This window comes from Drosophila gunungcola, assembly GCF_025200985.1.
Source record: "Drosophila gunungcola strain Sukarami chromosome 3L unlocalized genomic scaffold, Dgunungcola_SK_2 000003F, whole genome shotgun sequence".
NCBI lineage: Eukaryota > Metazoa > Arthropoda > Insecta > Diptera > Drosophilidae > Drosophila > Drosophila gunungcola.
This window is the reverse complement of record NW_026453179.1, coordinates 4,074,338-4,097,931: the sequence shown is the minus strand read 5'-3', so window position 1 is coordinate 4,097,931 and position 23,594 is coordinate 4,074,338. Positions and strand designations below refer to the sequence as shown.

The 23,594-nt window shown below is 42.0% G+C and overlaps 4 protein-coding genes across 5 annotated transcripts in view; all 4 read right to left on the bottom strand.

Moving 5' to 3' along the window:
* Window positions 1-228: 228 nt before the first annotated feature.
* LOC128258615 (serine protease 1) lies at window positions 229-1,231 on the bottom strand. The gene is made up of 2 exons (XM_052990323.1): window positions 923-1,231; window positions 229-845 (listed from the first exon to the last, which is right to left on the bottom strand). The coding sequence occupies exons 1-2, from the start codon at window positions 1,177-1,179 to the stop codon at window positions 281-283; spliced, it is 822 nt and encodes a 273-aa protein (XP_052846283.1). The 5' UTR covers window positions 1,180-1,231; the 3' UTR covers window positions 229-280.
* A 1,009-nt stretch (window positions 1,232-2,240) lies between these two features.
* LOC128258591 (brachyurin) lies at window positions 2,241-4,290 on the bottom strand. Its single transcript, XM_052990295.1, has 2 exons — window positions 3,567-4,290; window positions 2,241-3,287 (listed from the first exon to the last, which is right to left on the bottom strand). The coding sequence occupies exon 2, from the start codon at window positions 3,278-3,280 to the stop codon at window positions 2,324-2,326; it is 957 nt and encodes a 318-aa protein (XP_052846255.1). The 5' UTR covers window positions 3,281-3,287; window positions 3,567-4,290; the 3' UTR covers window positions 2,241-2,323.
* Window positions 4,291-4,416: 126 nt separating this feature from the next.
* Window positions 4,417-5,391, bottom strand: LOC128258592 (serine protease 1). Its single transcript, XM_052990296.1, has 2 exons — window positions 5,091-5,391; window positions 4,417-5,030 (listed from the first exon to the last, which is right to left on the bottom strand). The coding sequence occupies exons 1-2, from the start codon at window positions 5,348-5,350 to the stop codon at window positions 4,478-4,480; spliced, it is 813 nt and encodes a 270-aa protein (XP_052846256.1). The 5' UTR covers window positions 5,351-5,391; the 3' UTR covers window positions 4,417-4,477.
* An 8,377-nt stretch (window positions 5,392-13,768) lies between these two features.
* Window positions 13,769-23,594, bottom strand: part of LOC128258612 (EGFR adapter protein) — a 28,273-nt gene continuing 18,447 nt past the window's right edge. The window contains exons 2-7 of one of the 2 annotated variants that reach the window (XM_052990319.1): window positions 22,672-22,755; window positions 21,020-21,777; window positions 20,571-20,673; window positions 15,397-15,658; window positions 14,835-15,163; window positions 13,769-14,726 (exon numbers count right to left, since the gene is read on the bottom strand). In XM_052990319.1, coding sequence (XP_052846279.1) covers window positions 14,517-14,726; window positions 14,835-15,163; window positions 15,397-15,658; window positions 20,571-20,673; window positions 21,020-21,531 — 1,416 coding nt within the window. In that variant the 5' untranslated portion in view covers window positions 21,532-21,777; window positions 22,672-22,755 and the 3' untranslated portion in view covers window positions 13,769-14,516. The remainder of the gene's footprint in view (window positions 14,727-14,834; window positions 15,164-15,396; window positions 15,659-20,570; window positions 20,674-21,019; window positions 21,778-22,671; window positions 22,756-23,594) is intronic. The other variant, XM_052990320.1, reaches the window with a different exon arrangement.

Below are 23,594 nucleotides of genomic sequence, written 5' to 3'. Positions count from 1 at the left end.
CTTTTAAGCAATAATTTGATTTGACTACTTAAGTCTGAAATAAAAATGCTAAACATTTGAGTAAATTATTAAAAGAATGCTGTTTAAAAAAGGAACCTTTTTTCACAATTCCGGCAGCATGATAACTACAAGATGGTATATAAGATACTGATCAATTTTAACTTATGAAATGGCCATGTGAAAGTGTCTAGTTGTTCCACACCCTCCCAAGTCATTGATTGGTTAAAATTCGTTAGAGTTCATTTTATTTTTGTGCGAAATGTAAGTTCCGGACCACTCCTTAGTAGGAGATGCCAGTGTTGGACTTGATCCAGTCCAGGTAGCTGGTCAAACGGGTGAAGGCAGCGGGGTAGCCCTTCTCGCAGCCAGCAGCGGCACCGAAGGAGGTCAGACCGACCTGGACGGAGTTGCTCTTGAGGACCAGAGGACCGCCGGAGTCGCCGTTGCAGGTGGACTTGCCACTGCCGGTGGACACGCAAATGTTGGAGCTGGTCACGATCGAGGTGCCGTAGGTGTTGGCGCAGACGCTGTTGGTGATGACGGTCAAGTCGACGAACTGCAGGTTGGTGGCCACGGAGTTGGACGAGTCGCTGGTGCGGCCCCATCCGGAGGCGACCACGGTATCACCGGCGTAGGTGGAGTACGAGTTGGCGATGGCGGGCAGTTTGACGGGAGCGATCTTGCTGGAGACGCTCACGGCGGGGATCTTGATCAAGGAGATGTCGTTGCGCAGAGTGTTGCTGTTCCAGCCGGAATGGATGATGATTCCGGAGCTGGCCACGGTGTGGGTAACTTCAGCGGAGGTACGCACGGTGGCACCCAGATACACGGTCACGGACTGAATTCTGCATGGTTGTTAAGATCGGTGGTTGTTTGGTTAGGAAAACAATAGAGCTGTACAAGGTTCTGAGGGCACACTCACCCGTCGGTACAATGGGCAGCAGTCAGCACCCACTGGCTTCCGATCAAAGAGCCACCGCACCAGGCGCTGGACAAGGCGTTCACCTTCAGGGAGAGTCCCACCTGGTAGGGGAACTGGCCGACGGCGGCGTTATTGCCTCCGGTGATGCGGCCCTCGATGCTGTCGACCACGGGCATCTCGCGGTTGCGGTGCTTCAGCTCCGGCTCCGGGAAAGCGGAGGCGGCCACGGCCAGGGCAAGGATGATCAGGAACTTCATCTCGGGAATTGTTGCGTGTTCAGTAAAAGGAACTGAACTGCTCTACCACGGCCCGACAGGGGTCTTTTATAGGGGAAAACAAGTGTCTGCGATCAGGCTGCATTTCACAAATAGAGCTGCCGTGATTAGATAGGGCCACCGAAGTCGGTTCGAACTACGCCTTGCCTGCCGAGATCTGTGCGGAAGATATGAATGAATGAACTTCAGCCACACGGCCGCCTAAAATACTTTCCCATTCCAGGGGTATTAATCCCGATTCGGATCTAATCTGGGCACTAGGCCTCAGCTGGATTTCCAGATCTCAGCAGTGCGATATTGAAGCAGCCAATTAATTTGATTAGTTTTCTTCACACTGGGAATAAAAAATTGGCAAAGGTTTGCTTTGCTCTTCAGCGGGTGACGTGTGCCGTTCGCGTATCTTTTACTTCTTATAGTATTTGGGTACTATCTTATCGGCTGTATATTGGAAGAAAAACCATAAGCCTATAGTTAATAGGTTTGACGGTTTGTTTACCTTTGCTAAAGATCAAGGAGGTTCGGATCCACTGCTCTGATTTTTTAAGCCCATCTTCACAGCTGAATTACAGTATTTCACAATAAAACCGAAATCATTCTGGTCTTAAATATTTGCCATTGATAGTCTCTCGTCGATTTACGATTATAAACAAACAAAATTCTGTTGTTTTCGCAACCGCAGCGGTTCTTTATCAGCGATTGCCGCGTGATTTGATGACGCGTTCGGCTGACCACATCGCTGCGGTTAATGGCCAATTCAGATGGCCAATTAAAGACGATTAGCTGGAAATGGGGAAGAATGCTTTAACCGCGGCGCGAACACTCAACCCGAAGACGACTTCAATTGCAGTGCGAAATTCAACAGCAATTTCCATTTGCGCTTTTTATTGAGCTCCCCGAAATTGACTTGCCCTGCTGTGTGCTGTAATGCCGAAATGTTTATTGTTATTTATCGGCATCATTTGCCATTCAAGGGAAAACAACCACCCGTCCACCCGTAAAATGGACCATTTGCACCTTCCCTTCTCGGCAGGAACCTGTCTCGATTTCATTGCTCAAATTGGTTTTATTGTCTGGCCCGACTATATTGTTTAGCAATTAATGGGCTGCAATTAGGCGTTAATTGCATTTAGTTGGTCATTGCCGTTTGCTGTCGGATCCATGGCAAATATGCGGTTATCCTGGCGTAGACAGTGGGTGCCCCCACCTCGCAACCCCCGGCACTGCCGAACGAGGTGACCCCGATCAGGTAGCTGCCATTGCGCCAGTGGTAGACCAAAGGGCCACCGGAGTCGCCATTGCAGGCGCCCCGTCTGTTTCGTCCATCGGTGCACAGGTGTCGTCGCTGACTAACCAATCCAGGCAGGAAGTAGCAGGTGCAGTTTTCCTGTTCGATCACCTCCACATCCAAGTACTGAAGAATTCGCGTCTCAGTTCCAGCGGAATCTCCCAAGCTGCCCCAACCCGAAAGGGTCACCACTTGGCCTTCGAGAAATTTTTTATGCATGAATTCTCCGGCCAGCTCAATGACTTGCACTCGATCTGAGGTGACGACTTTCCTAGGCAGTCGTATCAAAGCCAAATCGTTGTAACCACCAAAGCCCAAGTAACCCGGATGGACGATGAAATCTCGATGGGTGACCAAAAACTCTTCAGCAGCGTCTTGGACATCGGCGAATCTGGTGGCGCCCGAGTATATGCTTGCCCCAATGGCATCGGTCAAACAATGGGCTGCAGTCAACACAAATTGAAGGGTGATGAGGGAACCACCACACTTTATCAGTGCTCCACCACTCTCCTGAATAACCAGGCCCACTTGATGTGGAAACATGCCACGCGTAGCCAGTTCTCCGCCAGCTATTCGAGTGTTTACCGGAGAAGTCTGCTTCTGCTCCGCCTCGAATTTCTCGCACCGAAGACGCCAGTTCCCGTATCCAACCTGCCAACGTCTTTCCATGATATCTTCTTCGTCGGCAGAAGATTCCTCAGCAGTATCTTCATACCCATCCTGCCAGTTTTTACTTGTTACAGCCATCAATGGGAATAGTAGACAGATAAATGCAATCATTGACTGGCATTTCATCATCTTATCACTAGGAAGGAATGCGAAAAATTGTTTATAGTTTGGTGTTACGCAAATACCATATATATTTTATCCTTCATTCCGAGTGGGCACCGCTTACATTATTAAATTGATGTTATGTGGAATGAATGAAATCAGGCGTTTCATTTTACAAGTGAAATAAATGCTGATAGAAAAGAATTAAATAGTTTGGTGATACAAAAATATATGCATGATAAGAATCATTAAATTATAAGATCTGTTTTATGTTGAATGAAATTTATGAATGACATCGTGTTTTTCATTTTACCAGTGAATTAAATGCTGATATCTGATGTTATAATGAGCAAGTCAAAGTTCTGGTCTGAGTGGGCCCTTCATGTGAAGTACTGGGGTTTTTGTTGTTTTAGCTGGTGTTTTTATAGCCAGCGATTGTGGCATCAACATTGCGTCGTCGTCTTTTGGCCCTGGCACGTGTCCGCTTCGACTGATAATTGAATTTGCTTGGCCCAGTGCAAATTATACCTCCGGAGACGGGAAGAGCAGCAGATGTTTGGCATTCAATTTCTCAAGCTCCCGTGTAATTGCCGCACGTTTCGGCGATTATGTGGCTTAGGCCTTCGACGACTTCCTTTGGCACACTGCAGTTGCCTTAATTGCTTTCGACCCATTCAGTTAGTCGGCGGGCCTTCAGTTGCATGGTTTTCTGTTTAGCCCCCAACGCTGTCAATAATGTCTGGGTCGGGGTCTTTTTATTTATTGACTGGCTGCCGTTTTATCAACGCTTAGTTTATTATTTGTTTAATTTACTGCACGCCTCTGCTTACATTTCAACATGTGAAAAGGCCATTGATAGTGTTCCGGGACTTTACTGTGCTTAAGGTATTACAGACCAGGGCTCAATATTTTATAATGATCATAAAGTTTTCATTACCGTAAGATCATAAGTTATGAGTATATTTAATTACTGAACTAGAGAAGTCAATATTTGTTAATGTTATAAGTAAAAAACTATACAATCAGAACATTTTCTTAGTAGACAACTAGGTATTCGAATTGATTGATAAATACTTAATGCTTCCTCAAATTATTAGACACCCCATTTATTGATTTTCTAAATTTATCCCACACTCCCGCTCATATTTAAAAAATGCGTTACGTTTCTTAGCAATTTGTTGGTATATTTCCCACGCTTTGCAAATTTTGTATTTTCCCCAAAGCTTAGACACCGGTGTTGGACTTGATCCAGGTAAGGTAGCTGGTCACACGGGTGAAGGCGGCAGGGGCTCCAATCTCGCAGCCGTCGGCGGATCCGAAGGAGGTGATGCCGATGAGGGTGCCGTCCAGAGCCAAGGGGCCGCCGGAGTCTCCCTGGCAGGTGGAAGAGCTGTTGGGGGTGGCCACGCAGAGGACGTTGTTGGTCACAATCAGGCTGCCGAAGGTCTTCTTGCACACCGAGTTGTCAATGACCGTGAGATCGACGAACTGCAGCTTCGAGGCAACGGCGGAGGCCGAATCGGAGGTCAGGCCCCATCCGGAGGCGACGGCGGTCTTTCCGGAGTAGGTGGAGTAGCTGCTGGCGATGGCGGGCAGGTTGATCTTGTTGACGGCGGACGACATGGCAAGGGTGGGGGTCTTGATCACGGAGATGTCGTTGCGCACGGTCAACGCCAAGTAGCTCTCGTGCTGGATCCAATCCGAGCTGGCGATGGTGTGGGTGAACTTGGGGCTGGTGCGGACGGTCGCTCCGAAGTAAGCGGTCACGGACGAGCCACTGAACAGGGAATTCCCTCATTATTTATGATCATTTAAGCAACAAAAGGGGCCCACTTACCCGTCGGTGCAGTGAGCAGCAGTCACAATCCAGTTGCTGGCAATGATGGAACCACCGCACCACCAGCTGCCCTTGGAGCTGGAGAAGCTGAGTCCCACCTGGTAGGGGAACTGGTCGGCCACGGCATCCTTGCCGTTGGTGATGCGACCCTCGATGGAGGGCACGGAGGTCCTGTCACGAGGATGCTGAATGCCGGACTGGGGCAGGAGCCCAGCGGAGGCGGTGGCGAGGGCCAGAACCAAGACTGCGAAAACCTTCATGCTGATGTCCGATCAAACTACGAGTGATTATCCCTTTCGAATGGGGCCACTTTTATACCCGGCCTGTTAGGGCTTATCAAAATAGAACGCTGGTCAAGTCCACTTAAAGGTTTTGATTATATTTCGCAGACGTCTATATCAGTTTATTATTTGACGCACTTGTAATAATTTTTAAGTTTGATAAGACTATACTTTAGTTTTTGCTTATCAAATTTTACCGTCTTGTGTAAATAACAGACACTCAAATTAGGCAAAACACCTTTTTGAAAGAAACCTATGCTTCCGATCAATCATAAAGCTGATAAACTCGGTATCCCTTAATGGTCCGCCTTTATTACTATACCTTTACCGCTTAAATATCTATAAATATATTAAATGAACAATAAAATGATATAGCGTAATCGAAAGGGCAAATTTATTAATTTATTCTTGGTTTTATTAGACAGGTATAAAAATCCACAATTTTTTAAATATTATACACATTTTCAACAACAATATATTAAAATCCGCAATAAAGAAAATTTTTGTAGTCTTGGTCCTGGCAATTGTTTTTGTTTTTTTGCTGGAAACTTAAATAGGGCTTCAATTTTTTTTTGAAATAGCTAATCTGGTCAAAGAGGTATGATTGAAAGGTCTTACTTTGTATTTGCAATAGGATTTTTTTGTTGCTTTAATCTGATTGACCTAGATTCGTTCACATTACCACACAGTCGCTGATATTTATTTCCTTTTTAATATTCGACTAGCAGTTATAAAAGCTCTTAAGTAAACTTTAGAATTCAACTGCAAAAATATAAGATTACATTTTCGGAAGTTGTCGACTTATCTTGTAGATGAAAATCTGAATTTTGTAATCAATCGAAATTGGAAATTTTAGTTTCATCGGAAATTTTCTAAGGTGGGCATTACCCGCAGTTACTGTTATCTTAACATGGACAAACACAAAACGATTGTTTTGTGGGATTTCCATTTCGATTTAGATTTACAATCTGATTTTATAATTGTTGTGCTGTTCAATTTCATAACTGAACTACAATTGAATTAATATTGTAAACAATTAAGCAATATATAAAATTACAATACCATATAAAAAAAAACTTTTGTATTTATTTCTGTATTTAGTATTATAACAATTCCACATTGTAATGCTGTAAGATTTGATTACTTGGGCTATACTTTGCTTTAAATTGTTGTTAAAACTTTTATTTTCTGCAAAAACTGTAGTGCCAAACTGTTATTTTTTGCTTTCTCGATTTGCTACAGGAAATGCCCGCCGAGTACTTGAGTATTGTTTGACTTTCATCCAACGGCGGCCGCACCATCGAACTTTTGTTTGCTTTTTGTTCAATTTTTATTAGATACCATTTGTTAGCGTGCCATGACTGTTTTGCTACTTGAGCCGAACCTTCGGCGCTCGGGCTCTGTTTTTATGTTTATGCGGAAATCTGCAGAAATTGTGTCAATATCAATAAAATTAGATTAGTATCGACGGGGACGACATTGGCGGTGGCGGCAACAAACAAGCAGCCGAAGTGTGGCAGGCAACAAATAAAGTCCCTTCCTTTCTCTTCCGCTTTCTTCCTTAAGCCAATTCCATGTGTTGTGCGCTGCTTCCGTTTTCAGGCTCACTTCCGGCGCTTCTTGTGGGTAGCTGTGGGTGTGCGTGGGTGGGGTGAGTGTGTATGTGACAACTGTTTAAATGCCTTGAAATTGTTGCAATTTTGATTCATCCCAATTGGGTAAAGTTTTCGGCGGACCAAAAGCGTAGGGCCCCACTTAATCTCAGTTAATTTTCTTAATGGACAAGTTTTCTCAGTTCTTTTCATTCATTCGCTCCCTTTTGACTAGGCTCAAAAATTGCTTTTCACTTAATTCTCCTGCGGCAAGGGGGGGAGGACTGGTGATTTTTTTATGTAGCGACCCAATTTTCATAATGCGCAAATTAGAAAAGTTTTTCGCTGGCAGCTCAGCGATTTTCCCCCATTGAGTTGCCATTCGGCTTAAAGTTGTTTTCCCCTATTGATTTCGCATTCACAACATTTACGTGGCATTATCGCCGGGCTTTTCATTTCCCCACACCCCCCAAAAAAATAAACAACATGAACAATTGTGTCTCCATTTCTCATCTGGTGGCGTAATCTTTTATATCAACACAGCCGCGGCGCTCCAACACTTTCCACTCGATGTCCAACTTAGAAAAACATTTGCACAAGGAGCACAGCGGAAGGGCGGGAAAGGCGGGAAAATCCGGAAAAGTCAGGAGGGGGAAAGAGGTGTTCACTTCGACTCTGCCGACTGAATCACGTGACGAATGATTGAGTGCACTTCTGTGTGCGCTTTTTCACTTAAAATGTGCGATTTCAATCACTAAAAGCAAAGGTACACATCGGAAAATCGAATCAGCCATGGCTGATGGAGTTGCTGGAGTGCTTACCGCACTGGTTCCTCGCTTTTTTGCCAGTCGAAGGAGTGCCATTAACCGCAAGGTGGGCAAAAACAAAAGATATTCGTAGTGCATTCAAAAGCGGAAGCGGAAGTTGGCAATAAAAACGCTGAAACAAGTTATGTGCAAAATGTCCGGGACACGTGATGGACTTTTCCGTACCGAAAATCCAAAAAAAAAAAATGGAATAAGAATGGCCGGAGAGTTGGGGACCTGAGCTAAACATTCCGCACATCAAAAACGACGCGCCACTTAACAAATCCCAAGTTGTCGTTGCGTGCCACGTGACTGGCATACAAAGCGGCTCCAAAGGACTCTGGCCGGACCCGAAAACAATAGCTCTGCTTTGGTCCGCTGGAATGCTTGGCCCGCTCGTTACTTTATGGCCAGCCGGCAAAACGCTTTCACGCACGCCCGCCCTTACCCCTTTACCCCGCCCCCTTCGTCCAGCCGACGACCTGCCGCGCTTAATTTCCGCTTGTAATGGACGCACGATAAATCCTGGCGAGCGTTTCCGAATCTCCAAGACTTTTCCACACGCGGCACGCAACCGAAATATATATTTTTTTAGATTTTCTTTTCATGAGGACTGGCCTGCTTGTTGCACTTGCTAAAGGCATTTATTAAATTTGTGCCCTTAAAGTCGTAATATAAAGAATGAGGAAAAAGTTCAGACACTAAAAACTTAAATTATATATGGTGCTGAAAAAACTTTTAACAAAGTTAGTCATTCATTTTAAAAATATATATTTTAACGTACAAAAACAAAAATGTAATAACATTGAATTCCTTTAGCTTAAGTTAGCTTTTTTATCAAACTTATCCTTAACAATATGTTGGCATCCAAGCAATTTAATTTGAGCAAGAATCTACTTTGACTTTCATTACATAAATTCATTGGTCTAGAACTTTCTCCAGACTCTATCCAAGCTGCCGGCCAATAATTTCAAATCGAAAATCCTTTTAACTTGGAACCGCAATGTGCCAATTGCCAGGCCATTTTTATTGTCGCCAGTCGTTAGTCAAAGGCTAAAGTCGGTAGCAACTATTCCTGTCTCGTTGGAAGGACTCCGCCCGTCCTTTCGTCCTTTCACCTGAGTTAGCCCACCTGTGCGTGTCGCCTAAGCCGGCGATAAGGCGAGCACATTTGGAAGGACGAACCCCTTCGATCCGGGAATATACCGCTTTCGCTACGTGCCTTTCTTTGTGGCTGCGATAAATTGCTATTGGCTTGCAGTTGGGCCAAAAGGTAAAGCTGCTAATTTATTAGCCAAAGCGACAAACAAAGCATAAATAAGCACGGGGGTGGAGTGCTGGTGGTGGAGTATCTGTAGTTGCGCTGTAACCATCCGTCGTCTGACCTTAAACATTCGATTCGCTTTTGGCCGTTTCGGCTTTAATGTGTGTGAAAGTGGCATATAAATTTCAATGGGCGTAAGAATCCGCTAAGCTTTTGGCTTTGCAGCGATGTGTGAGCCAAACAATGGCAAAGCGACAACGACAACGCATATTCAATAATGTCGCTTTCAACTTTTATGCTTGCAAAATGCAAAAATCTGCAGTCTGGGGAGTGGAAATGAGGGACAGATAGTGAGTTGGCTAAACACATTCATGCATTTTACAATGTTGCCAAAGCCCCTCGGACTAAAGTTCTTGGCTGTGAACAATAGAAAAACGAATTAAACAAAAAAGTCAGGCCAGCGGCAGCATTCACGTAAGTATATGTTTCTATGCGCACTTGAAAAAATGTATAGAAACTAAAATAAATCCTAAAAGTAAAGGCTTTTATTAAATTTGGAATATTCCTTAAATTTTTTCTCAAAATCTCAAAAATAATAAAATAAATAATAATAATAAATAACTATTTAACAAACTATTATTATATATGTTTAATTAGGTAGGAATATCAACCAAATAAATTAATCGAGTGGTTTTTTTAGATTTGGTTCAGATAAAATCTTTGAATTTGAGTTTCTATTTTATATTCCAAAGAAACTTTTCCCCAAGTGTACGGCACCGTTTCTGAGTGTATATGTGTTCTACAACAATAAGCAGAAAGGCAGCAGCTGCAACAATGGCGAGCAGCAAAAATGAATGCGAGTGCGAATACATGAGAGAGCGGAGCAGGCACGGCAGAACTCTGTACTGTTGCTTTTACTGGCTTTTGTTTGCCTCACCACCTCCCATCTGCCACGCCTCCTCCTCCGCCGAACGCCCTTTTGTCACTGCTCCCCCCTCTCCTTTGTCGCTGCTGCATTAGCAGCCATAGTGCATTAATGTTGCACGCTGAGCATGTGTGTATGACTCTAGATGGGTTTGGCTTTACTTGGCTTGCTACTCGCAAATAAATGTCGGGCATGCTAAACTGGATTTGATCAGACTTCGATAGCTGATGTGCATGAGAACGAGCCAAATGTGGAATCAATGGCAATCACTTGGGTATTGGAATTCGGAAATATAATCTGCGAAAGACTTTAATTTTTACGTAAATATTGCTCTAAAGCCTTATTTAACATGGTATATTGCTTTAAAGAGATATTAATATTTCATAACACAAATCATACAGTAAACTTGGGAACTTGTCTTTTTGGAAACTTTTCATAAGGGGCTTAAAGATAACCTGACTTAGAGTTTCATCTTAGAATTTCATCTGTCATTGTCAAATATTTATAAATTACTGTTTGCTTGTGAGTTAATATTGAATTGATGCTTATCACCGTCAACTTAATATTTACCAAACTTAAACTCTCCTTTTTCGTTAATTGTAAACTGAAAATGTTACAATTAACGAAAAAATTGTAATTAAATTGTAATTAAAACATTACATTTCCTTTTTGCAAATTTGCATTTAAATTTCAACTAAAAACTGCATTTATAAACAATGAATTTCATAAACTTAATTATTGTTTCCCAGATTTTAATGTCTTTGTTTTTACACTCACATTTTAAAGCTTCATAAAGTCTGAACATATTTTATCCTTACCATATTTAAACAGGGTACCGCATCTTTCGGTCTTTATATCCATGTCAGCCACTTTTATGTCCTTTGTTTTATTTTGCACTTTTTCGTGCTTTTTCTCCTCAGCTGCACTTATAGTTGATCGAACTGTGCCGGCAAAGAGTGTGATTTGGAAAAGTTTCAAGTGGCAGGGCAGCCGTCACAACTCCGGCAACTGCTGGTTCCCCTCCCGCTCCCACTGCCACTTGAAATATGTAGAATCCTGGTCAATAGCATGCAATTTGGGTTAGGCAAACAGGCAAACACGAGGGGGCCGGGTGTGGCCAAACATTATGGCATAATCAGCAGGGAACTCGTCCACAGGCCGTACTACAACTACGAGGACCACGTTCGCGTCTGCTGCATTCAATTGGCCAGCGGCACTGGGCGAACTCAGTCTGCCAATTGGCCAAAAATGCCACAAAAACATATTTGGCAACGCAGCAACGTCAGCAGCAGGACAAACTGCTCCTGGGTCAATGTTGATGTTGATTTTGGACATGAGAGGCAGCTGCAGCAGCAGCGGCAACCGGAGTCGGGCCATAAAATCAGGCAGTCAATGAGCCAAATAGCCGAAATAGCTGTTATTGTTATTGCCGCAGCCCAGCAAATTAATGAGGTGTCCTGTTCGACCATCAACTCCATGCATAATCGAACTAGGGCTCCAGGCTGCAGTTTTGTAATTGAGCCCGTCAGTTGTGGGCGTCGCAGGATTTTCCCCAGTGCGTTGTAATTTGCACAGATTGTTCTCACAGGCTTAAATTAAGCAACGCTTTAAACATAAGCGACAAATATATTTAATGGGCTTAGTTTTCTGAAAAATTGAGTATTTTTGAATGATTGAACAAAAATTAGTTGCATTACAGCGAGTTATTCCTTGCCCTCTATAAATAATTTAGTTTTTTCCTTATTCTACTCACTATACCTTAATAGAAAAATAACTTTATTTCTTAAATCTTAAGACATTGTAATATTCTGGCAGGAAAACACTGTTTTTGTTAAGCTCAATAAAGCTACTTGCTTATTGTATTATTTTCTATCTTGAAAACTTTTTTGGACTGAGAAACACTAACAACGCCGTAAAACTGCTGGCAGGCACTTTAATCCCGACATCGCATTATGTTTAGCATTTGCTGTAGTCCTTTTTCATTCCCGACAGTCCCCAGACAATATTTGCATGAAAACTGTTACTGACACTTAAACATATTCTTGCCAAAAAAAAAGAGACTAAGAGAGTGGAAAACTTTTCTGTCACTGCTACTTCTTTTTTTTATTGTTTTCTGTAATTTTTCGTTGGCTGGCATTGTTGGAGTTTTAATGACGAGCAGGACTAGCAATTGTCGCCTTAATGTCAGCCAAGGCGACAACGTAGACACAGGATGTGCAAAACTCTGTCCCCTACTTTTTTTAAGTTTACATTTTCAAGCGAATCTCTGGGTCCGACTGCCAAAGTTACTTAAAATGCAAGCCTAACAAGTTTCGAACGGGATGAGCGAATGGTTTTTATTTCCGAGTTTGCTGCAGGCGATGAATTCCATTTAAGTGGTAATCCCCGCAAAGTTCGTTTACCTTGCAGTCATAAAGCACTTATAGCTCATACGCCATGTGTTACGCTTTCCATGAAAATAAAAAACTTTCAAGACATTGGCAAACACTCTCACTCTCAGCGGTGTCACAAACATTTTTAATTAGCCTAATGAAAAAGTTGAGACGAAAAGGAAATCTCTTTTTATACTTTTCTTAATATATCTTTTGTGGGTTCGGTGGCTCCATAACAAAAGACAACCCGCTGACAAATGAAGAAAACGCTGCGCAAATAAGCAAAGCAATAATTTTTGCCATTGTGCAACTGAAGTTTTGGGAGAAAAAGGAGGTTTCACAAGTTGGAGAACAAAGAAATGCGACTAATGAAAAGCTTTGTAAAAGAGAGCAAAAATCCAGGGTAAATATAGGAACGTCGCCATACTGCAATTGGGGTTCTGAATCAAGTTTTTTTTGGCTGCCTGTCTTATTTGCCATTGAGAATGTTCAATTAAAAAACTTTTTACATGCAAAGCGCTCAGAAGAATGCTAAAGCCACTTAGAAATTATAAGCTCCCCCTCCAAACATTTTACTCATGCTATATATAATTGATTTTCGACGTCTTCTGTTTGTTGTTCCACTCCACCACTTTGGCTTATTAAATATTTAAGAGGCAAATTGTCAAAAACATCCAACTGAATGACAGGCCATCCCCGCAGATTTCTTCCCCCGATTCCCCTGCCAGTTTGTTTGTGCCACAATAATTGACAAATAAAGTGAAAAAGCAGGGAAAAGTTCTGCAAGTCTTTTTCTCATGAATACTTTAGGCTGTCCGTGGGGCGGAGAGTGGTGACAACTTTTTTGGCGATTTTCGAATTATTTAAATGGCAGCCATTTCTTTTTTATTGGGCCTTTACTTTTATTTCATTTGCGCACGCCTTCGTGTGTAGCGATGCCGATAATTGCAACAAAGAAAAAGTTTCCACCAGAAAAGTAGACAACACTTTGACAACGAACACGAGAGACTGTGGGATCGGAAAATGGGGAAAAATCGCCGATGGCCAGAAAGTTTTCCATTGAAAAGGTTTGCCACAACCGAAGCGGGGAAAAAAATGTGTTCTTGGATAGCTGCAATTAAAAAAGGGATTACGATCCTAGCCAGACTTTCGATTTGCTTCTTTCTGGCCCCGCCTTCTGGCTTCCTTCCTTCCCGCGTTGATTTTCTTTTCGCTTTTCGATTAAAAGTTTAGCAAATTAAAATTGTATAACGACGGTGATTAGGCTAACAGCAGGCTGCAGGACAATGTGGACAATGTGGCGTTGAACGCGACTTTAAAGGGCCCTGAATGCGAATTTGTGTCGCCAACAAATAATTAACGTGTGAAAATTCATTTCGGAACGCAGCTGCCCATGCACAAAATTTGCATAATGAGCGAGAGAAGAGAAATTGATTGTTATTACTCGTGTTCTGGTTTCTGTGTTTTTATTTTTATTGTTTCTCTGGCATTTTTTTGTATTATAAATTAAACAACTTTGTTTACTCAATTATGTTACGGTAGTGAACTATTTACATTTTTGGGTCGATTTTCGGTTCGTGTCTGTTTTGCTTACATTTAAAATATGCATTTCAATTTGGAATATATTTATTTATGCTTAACAATGGAAAGCAGCAACAACATTTAACATAGAGTTTTTCCCTATTTGGTATATAATATTTTGTTTTATTTGAAATATCTTTTCAATAGGTTTGCAGTTGAAAATGCCAAAAAAAAATTGAAAAATAAACATTCCCGGCTGACCAATTGAATACGTTGAAAGTTTCGATTTTTTGAATAACAATGACACAAATTTGGAAATGACAATTTTTTGAAAAAACATTGAAAGCTTTGGGATGATATTTTCTTCATTTTCTTAGTAAGTTGCAATGTCCCTGACAAAGCATTCACATTTTCGCACTTTCCTACTCTTTTATTACTTCAACGCACAAATCCAAAAACAGGGAACAACCAAAAATCCAAATTAAACTAAACTATAGATACTTTCACCATTTATCAGCTAGGCGTTTCATTTGCAGTGTCTGTGTTTTTCTTTTTCATAGAGTATCACATTTTCTCGGTATCGGTTTGATTCAAGCAAAATTATTTTGCCACACCAGAACTTAAATGTAATTTTGTGCAACCAGTTGATCGATTTCCTTCATTAGCTACTGCTGCTGCTCCGTCTCCATGTTCTTGGCACGCAGATACTTCAGCAGCATCTGCAGCGAGTCGTAGGTATCAAAGTCGTCGAGATTCCGCCGGGAGGATGACATGTTGGTGGGACGGGGCATGGCCAATGGGACAGGCAGCAGTTCGGGCATCACCGAGTGGTGGGTGATCAAGGCTTTCAGGCTGGAGAACTCCTTGCGAAAGCCCTGAAACGGAAAATACATTTATTTCCATGTTAAAAAATAAAAAAAAATAAAATATTTTCGAAAATGAAAATGTAATATATTTAATAGTGGCTTATCTTATTAGCTTACCTTTATTTTGTAGCCCCTTGGAGACCTAAGGATAATATAGTTTGCTATCTTTGGCCCAGGTGGCGAAGGTACGCGCAGTGTGAGTGCATAACATCCTGGCTTGGAGCTGCTCTTGCGCACAAGAAACGCACCTGGGCTCTTGCTTTGCAGGACCTCTACGGCTATATCGCGGGAAATGCCCGCCTGATACCAGCACGCATCCTTCAGATCCAGATCCTCCTCTTCGCCACCCACATTGCCGAATGCGGTGGCCAGACTGCTGCTCCGCTGGGCACTGGCTCCCTGGTTCATCCGCAGGCGATTGGCGAAGATTTTGGGGCTTGAGTTGGCTGGGAAATGAAAAAGGAATTTTATAAAGATGTGATTTTCAAGATAAAAAACTAAGAAACAAAATTCGAAGAAAATAAGAACCTTTCCTAACCTCAAATATTGTTAAATAAAGTTAAACAAAATCGAACAAAAAAAAAGGATTTAAAAACCATCACTAAAATGGCATTTTTTTTACGTTTTTTAGAAATTTTTCTGATTATTTTACTTCTGGGAATTTTAGTAAAGTCCTTACCGCTGCTCGTCTCCCTGAGATACCGCTTCTTGAGATTGAACTCATTGTTGTCGTTCAGGTTGACATTGTCCAGCATGGGAATGGCTGTCAAGGATTGACGGCACGAGTCGCCGAACTTGCTGTCGATGTAGGAGTCCTCGTTTATGTAGCCATTCGAATACACCGGCTGGATGTCCAGGGGAGCACTCAAAGGGGTCATGTCGCCCACCAGTGGCCGTGACTCTTCGTTGTGGCGCAGCAGACCCATCGTTAAGCGTTTGACCTACAGAGAGAAAAATTACATAATGTATCAACACAATTTTTATACAAAAAAATCATTGTTGTATAAAAAATATTTTTAATACTTATTTGGATTGTTTTTAAATTTGTAAATATCTAAACTTTTTCATTAACACTAAGCAACCTTTAAGAAATTACGTTAGTTCATCTCAGTGTGGACCCAAATCGACTTAAAGTTTTAAGAAATCCTCCAAAAAAGGGATCAAAGGCGAACGCGAAGCGTTCAAGTGGCAACAAAATTAACTACAATTTAAACACCTTGTAAGCCGACAAGGATCAGCAAAGGATGCTGCAGTCAAGGGCAGCGAGTGGGTGGTTGGGTATGGGCGGGGGTGGAGTTGGAGTTGGAGGCGTGGCCCGCAGCCACAGACGGAGGCGGAGCAGAAAAAAGGAAAGAATTTATTACCGAGAACCGCAGCGAGACAAAATGCTGGCAAAATGCGCCGCGCCACAAAAGGCGAAATGCAGGCGAAACTTTTTTTCGGGTGTGCACTTAAACAGGAAACGGATGCTTGGACTAGGCATTACCGGTGGGTGGAATATAAGAGCTGGGGGCTGGAGGCTTGGGGGGTTGCTGAATACGAAGAAAGAGTGCAAAGTGCACAAGGAACAGAGAAAGGCGCATAAATTCGTGGCAGACTCTCGTGTCGGCTACTCATCCCCCACTCCCAGGCCCCTTTTATGGTACATTGCCACCGTCTAAAATGTTGCATAGCAAATGGCGGCTATGGCATTCTAGGCGGAAATGTGCCGCAGGACTCAGGACTAAGGACCAGAAGCAGTAGTAGTAGCAGTAGCAGAAGCAGCCGCGAATAAAGAATAACGAACAATAGTATGTAGAGCAAGTGTTGAGTTGTGGTTCAAAAAATACCAACCGACAGGGTAGTCCCCTAAAGTGTTTAAAGTTTATGTAAGAGCAATTTGCTGCTTTTATTTATATTTTCTATTTTATTTAGACTTTAATTAAATAAAATCTAGTTCACAATGCTTATCAGACATTTATAATTCAAACGAGTTTTTTTTACCAACATAAGTAATTTAATATTTTTAGAGATATCGAAATCCCTGCTGAATACAGTCTTTTTTTAATGGGTAAGCAGGCTAAGGGAAAAAAACTAGCACCCAGCGATAATTCAGATGCACTTGTGCGCCCATGCTGAGATCGTGTTTCCCTTCCCCTTCCCCTTCCCCTTCCCTTGCTTTTTGTCCTGTTTTCGGGGTCAGTGGCTTTGAAAAAGTCTGCCGGCGCTTGTACAATAGTTGTCTGCCCGAAACTAGTCTACAGTCTGATGGTGGCCTCGCTTATTTTCCCTCGTGTTTTTTTTGGCATAATTTAAGGCGACATTGACAATGAGACGGTGGGTTCGGGGGTTAACCTACCTGCTTTTTCTACTCTGACAGCAATTGTTTGCCCATTGCTGCATAATTCCGGAAAAAGTGTGCTTCTTGCGAGCAAGAGGAGGCACCATTGTTTGCATATTTCACGGCGCATTGCACACTGATTTGCGGCCATGTTTTGGTGGGTATTTGTATTGGTGGAGTTCATTTCTTTTTTTTTTTTTGCTCGCTTAAGAAATGGGGGCCGTTTTCAGGTATTTACATTTCGTGGAAGCGAGTTCTCCTTCCTTTCCTTATTCCTTATTTACACTTCGGCTTTTGCTCATTTCTTTCCTCAATTTCAGAATAAATATTTTGCTTTTTTGTTCCCCAGCTACACTAATTGCCCTGCTCGTTTAATGAACTGCCAGCTAGCTGGACATTAGTGGCAGCTGTTGCAAAGCCAAAGAGACGGCACGTGTTCGACCCCCACAAATAAAAAAGAGCAACAACGAACACTTGCCGCAAAATGCTCAACATTTATGCAAATTTAATAAACTGACTTGCCAAAGGATAAGCAGCCAAAACGGGGCTAAATAAAAGGGCAAAGCGAAAGTCGAGCGAGTTTAAATCAAATACACCAACTGGCGGTGGTTGTGGGTGTGTTTCTGTGTGCGGGTGTGGCTGTGGGCAGTGGGCGTGGCCCACAAAATATTATTTATGACATTCGAGCTGAAAATATATTCCGTGCACACATGATACATGGGTAGGCGTGACGAAGCCGTATCGGAGAACCGAGTCAAACCAAGTCAAACCCAGGGACCAGGCCACATGCGGTAGCTGATAGCTGTCGCTCAATGTGGCCGAGAGGTGCACTTAAACAAAAAGGACTAACGAATTTTATTACCAAATTTATCATTTAAATTTTATTTAACAAAAAACAGACATGTATTTGGGCAAAAAACCTGGTTATATTACGTTTGCTTCGTTGACTTACTGCAATTAAGCTTGCTTAAATGTTTATTTACCAAAAAGAAGTGATCTTTGTAAATTGGTTCGTAAAACTCGACTATTTAAAAAAAAAAAACATTTCTTATTTATTTAACTTGCTTAAAATAATTAAGCGGGCTCAAAAAAGAAGCTTGTGTCCATAAATTGATTAGAAATATAAGTACCTATACCATTTTAAAAGTGCCTGTGATTAATTATTTGCTTCCATTGCGAAGCATTGTGATTTGTTTGTGATTTTGTGGCAAACAAAAAATATTTAGTTATTTATTTCATTATTTCGATTTACCAGAAAAGGCAAAGTTCGTTTTTTTAAATGATAGTTTAGTTAAAAATACCTACAATATTGCATATTTTTTTCCATATTTTTTCCGAGTGTAAGGAGACTGGGCAAGAGTATTCAGATCTCGTTTGTCGTTGCAGTTGCAGTTGCTAAACAAACATTTAGCGGCGCTGAGTCAACAGCATCGATGCATCAACGCCAGCAGTGGGCAGAGCGCCATGACAGACAGTGCGTCATTTCCGTCTAAGTCGAATGGCAGTGGTGTAGGAAGCGAGGGGCAGGATTTGAAGGGGGGTCGAGTAGAGAGGAAGGACGAGTGATGCCATGGACAAGGATATGCGGGTGATGTGCCACTCAGACTCCGACTCTCCCACGACGACTCAGACAACCGACAGCCAACTGCATAATGTGGCAACGCATTTGTCTTTGACTCCTGTCAGGATAACCCCCCCACCCCCGCCCTCTTTATTTTTAGCCCACTCCCATGTCGGGGTTCGCATGTGCAGCAGTTGCCTGCTGCTTTATTTTGCTTATCTGAAATTGAATCAGGCAGCCAAGCAGACGACGACGACAGCGATGGCAAGTTGCCTGTTGGGCACAATTAGGGAAGCATCACGCCCCTCTATAAACTCCAGCCCCCTTTTGTCCCGCCCATGGGGGAAGCAAAAATTAATTTGCTTATCGGGCCGCACCCTGCAACAGAATGATGTTATTGACAGGCAGCAGCATGTCGAACCACACAAAAAAAACGGGAGGGCTCGAAAAAAACTATGCAAAACAAAAGGATATGCCTGCCGTACCATGCGGCGTATGCGTGTTATTTGCTGTTGCCGTCGAAAAATGTTTATAGCCGAAATTGATTTATTGACAAAACAAGGGAAGCGCCGTTCGCTGCACAGGAATATGAAAAATACCAAAAGCGAAAGCACGAACCCTTTTTTGCGTTTCTTTGTTTTCAGACCTCGACATATGCGGAATGTCAGGCGGAAAGGGGGTTGCACACACAGCCCTTGTATTGACAATATTTATGGTTTGCCATTAGGGCCAACTGATTGCTTTTCGCTTTCGATACGATTTCAATTTCTCAGAGTGTTTCAGTGCCCGTTGTTGTTGTGGTTGCTGTCGTGTGCCACTGATGTTTCAGTTTCGGTGTGTGACTTGGCCTTGATTCGATTTGATTTCAGTTGCATCCAGCTTAAGGAGACCCCTTCCCCCGAAGTGGAGACCATTAGTTTACAGACGTAATCACCATAATGCGCAATCGAGTCGCATTGCTGCCATAAATAAGACAAACACATAACGTATACGCAGCGTGGTCGAGTGCCAGCGAGTCTCTCTCGTATGAATAAACTCGCACGTACTTATCGCATAGACTATGCTCGACTGAGCACAGCTGCCTCGACTCCATATCTCTCTATATACGTAACTATATATATATATATATATAAATGTAGCAGAACTCACACTGAGGCATGAATATTTAAGGCGTTGAATTTATGAAAACAACGTGCCACAAGTCGAAGGAAAGGCTAAAGTTTTGCATTGCAAAACTTCGCCTCGGTCTCGCCCATCACGTGACAAAGAACACGGGCGAAACATTTGATAAACATTTCGCATGTGGGCAGCCCTTCGACTTCTACGTGTTATGACAAAGACAAAAAAAAAGTTGAAACGGAAGAGCCGAAAAAATCCAGCAAGCAATCCAGCAAATGGTCCGTAAGGACCGCACGGGTTGTGGGGCTTAGTTCTCTAAAGTTTTTTTCCCTTCAGGGAAGCTTAGCTCTTCCCGCGCGGGAATACTGTCTTCCAATAATTCATAACAAAGCGTTGAAAATTCGGGAAATATTTGGGCCACTCCTTGAGCTTGGCAGAAATGGAAAACCAATAAACGAAGTCCGAGTGTTGGCGCACCCTTATCAAAGTCAAACCCATCAAATATGTTTGATCTTCTAATGCAGGGCAAAATATTTGCCATTCTTTGGTAGGAAAATCTCTTGAATAATCCCTACACTCGGGAAAACTCATTCATGCATTATTATTTGCAAAATACATTTCTTAGATAAATCTGAGCTTATTTAAATACGTAGTATTTTATCCAAAGAAAACGTATTTTATTTTCGTGTCAATTTAGTCATGGAACATTTTAGCATTAGTTTAGTTTATAAATTTTGTTTATAAATTAAACAAGTCTTTATGTTTTGTAAACTTTTTTACGGATTGGGCTGAAGCTAAAGTTAGTTTTTATTTTGTATATTAATTTGTTATGGAATTAAGTATTTTTACTTACCAAAGGAGGCTTGTCCGCCAAACGCTTGCAACTGTTTAGTTCGGTGGGCGAGTTGTCCTCATCAGAGCTTGGCGTTTGGGCCACCTTTTCATTGTCATTGCAACTGAGTATAATATTTAAAAAAATATTTATAATTAGTTGATGATTGCATTGTAAGAAATTACTTTACTCCGACAAAATAATAAATATATACTTTTTTCTTTGCCAAAAAACTTTATTCCACAAGATTAAAGTAGAAAGAAAGGAGTGGTACAGGTTTTTGAATATTTATTACTTTGTCAGTACTAGTATAGGTAAAAATATAATAATAGTAATTCTTTATTATATATGTGTTAGGTGTTGTGTATCTATTATACTATACGAATGATAGGTGCCGTGTATTTCTTAATGAATGTGATTTAAGCATTGATTGGAGGGATCTGCTAGGAATCGCATTGTGGGCTACTCACTTGAGATTTGCGTGTGTGAAGAGTTGCAGGGGGCGACGACGTCCTAGACTTGCGGGCGAAGAGGGCGCGGCCAGACTTGTCTTACCACGAGTAATGGTGGCCAAGGGGGATCTCAAAACGGCCGAATTCGCCAAACCAGCTGCTGGCTGACGATTGCTGCAGGATGAGGATCGAAAACGGGCTCCAGCTCCGGTTAAAACGGCAGCCAAATTGGCCGCTATACGATTGTCGAATCGGTTGAAATATGAGTTTGAATTGGAGTTGGAATTCTGATTTGAATTTGGATTTATATTTGCGTTTGAGCTCGAGTTTGAGTTTGAGTTCGAACTGTCTGCCGTGGGCGAGGAGTTGCTGCTGCTGCTGGTGCTGCCATTTCTGTTGCTCATGGCCGCCGATGTTGCCGCTGTGCTTGCGGTTGATGTTGCTGCTGCCGCCGTGTTGCTGCTGGCGCTGCCCTGGTCATAATCCAAATTATTGTTGGTTATCATTGTGGCGGCCTTGCTTTTGGGCATTAACTTTTGGCAGCGGGTGTTACTGGCCGACGCTCTGAATTATGTGCGCATATAAAAACGCTGCGGGCGGCTTTTGTCGCACTGCGTGAGCCCGCCAGGACAATTCAGGACATCGGCAGAGAACGATGGAGTGGGCCAGTCACCACCACAGCAGCTCTGTGCGGCCTTTATTAAATTTGACTAGAGTGGGTGGCTCGGGGTGGCGGGTGGCTAGCCGCAGGGGTTCACTTGCTCCACTCCGACTGACTGCAGGACGAAGCACGAAGGACGCAGGACGACGATGAGGATTCGCAGATTTAAACATAGAATTAATTCAAGCGGAAATTGGCAACGCAGAAGGGAGTTTGGGGGGCGCAGAAAAACCAAAACAAAAATCGAAAGCGTGAAGCATAAACAAAAATGGCAAGTGAAAACGCAAATGAAAACGCATAGCAAAAGAAATATTGAGGGGGAAAGCCACAAAAATGCACATAAATAGGAATAGGAAAAGGGAGGGGGTGGTTTGAATGGAGGGGGAGTATTACAAGGGGGATATATCAGCCAGGGGTCGCAGTCATGACGTCACACCATAAAGCGCATAAATAGCAGGATTCGCAGGATGTTCATGAGCATGGTGATGATTATGATGTTGATGGTGTTGTTGAAATGTTTTTGTTCGGTGGTTGTTGTGATTGTAAGGGAATACATGATTCCCATATTGTTGTGGTTGTTGTTTTTATTTTTCGTTTTGGTTTTACATTTCCCATTTTATGCGATTATCGATTACGCAACGATTGTGCACATTTTGCAGTTCAAAACGTTTTTTTTTCGCCAATTAGTTTCCAATTTTTGCACATAAGTTCGAAGCCAATTTCGGTTAGTTTCGTTTTCATGTTTTAAGGCCGAATATCATGTAAATAAAAATGGAGAAAATATATGCGAATTTTGTAGAAAGTTTTTCGTTTTTTCAATTGTAAAATTTGCATTGAAAACTGCTGGGGAAAGCGAAAGCAATATTGTTCAATCGATATTTTAGCATCCATTTTTGTTTTTTTTTTTTTTTTGGCTATCCGAAAGCGAATTTTCAATGCAAATCCGTGGCTAGCTTTTCACATTTTTTCTTGTCAGTTTTTTGGTCTAGTTTGGTATTGATTAACTCACGTTGGTTCGGTGGCAACTAAACTTTTCATTGGGCTTTCCTCCAGTGGGACCCGTTCACAGATGAAAGTTGAGTCCGCTCATGAGCTAAAAATAGGAGAAGAAGATTTTGATTTAATTAAAATCAACTTTAATCTGCGCCCAAGTGTACACATGTGTGTGTTTGTGAGTGTGTGTTCGAGGCTGTTCTATGGCAATCATTAGACGTTCATAGTCAACACCTCATTAGGCGACTAATCAAGCGTGCGCTGGGCACGAAATAACAACCAGTTCAGTCCACTGGCAACAGATTAAAGGAGACCAGGATTCCCAGAATCGGAAAGAGGAATGTCCGCAGGAGGAACAAGGTACCAGGCGCCAAGCCACAGACACTAAACAAAACCAAAGCAAATCATCAAGATTGCTGTGGGAGGTGGGGCGAAATTCCATCTAGAGATGAGTGCGTTTTAGCCCCAAGAGCCAACAATGAGCACGAAACTAAATTACAACATAGAAAAAAAATATTCTTGAGATTTTAAAGACTTCCTTTTTTTTTTAAATATAGCTCAGTTTGTAGGGAATAATGATAGTGAAAGAATAAATAGAATCTAAAAGAATTTTAAATCCCTTGTATTTTATATATTTACTCTCAGCTAATTCATTTTTAATTATCATTATTGATCAGGGTTTTTATAGATGGAGTGATGTATATTATAGTGATGTTGTTGTTTTATGGCTGCCAAATATTTTGTTTATACTTTAAGAATATCCTAGACCTATAAAATCCAAAAAACATAATTTAGTTTTGGCATATTAATTTTAATCAACTCGTTATATTAGTATATCGCCAAAAGCAAGCATAGCTGCCCAACTGACTAACCACAATATCTTAATTCGAATAATTTTGAACGTTAAAACCCAATGAGATTAAAATACCGGAACTTAAA

Bases quoted from the DNA above. Each gene is read 5' to 3' on its own strand.
- LOC128258615 (XM_052990323.1), bottom strand. From the start codon at position 1,179: ATGAAGTTCCTGATCATCCTTGCCCTGGCCGTGGCCGCCTCCGCTTTC. The intron at 846-922 runs GTGAGTGTGCCC...ACAACCATGCAG, and splicing joins GCTGCCCATTGTACCGACGG to AATTCAGTCCGTGACCGTGT.
- LOC128258591 (XM_052990295.1), bottom strand. From the start codon at position 3,280: ATGATGAAATGCCAGTCAATGATTGCATTTATCTGTCTACTATTCCCA.
- LOC128258592 (XM_052990296.1), bottom strand. From the start codon at position 5,350: ATGAAGGTTTTCGCAGTCTTGGTTCTGGCCCTCGCCACCGCCTCCGCT. The intron at 5,031-5,090 runs GTAAGTGGGCCC...TTCCCTGTTCAG, and splicing joins GCTGCTCACTGCACCGACGG to TGGCTCGTCCGTGACCGCTT.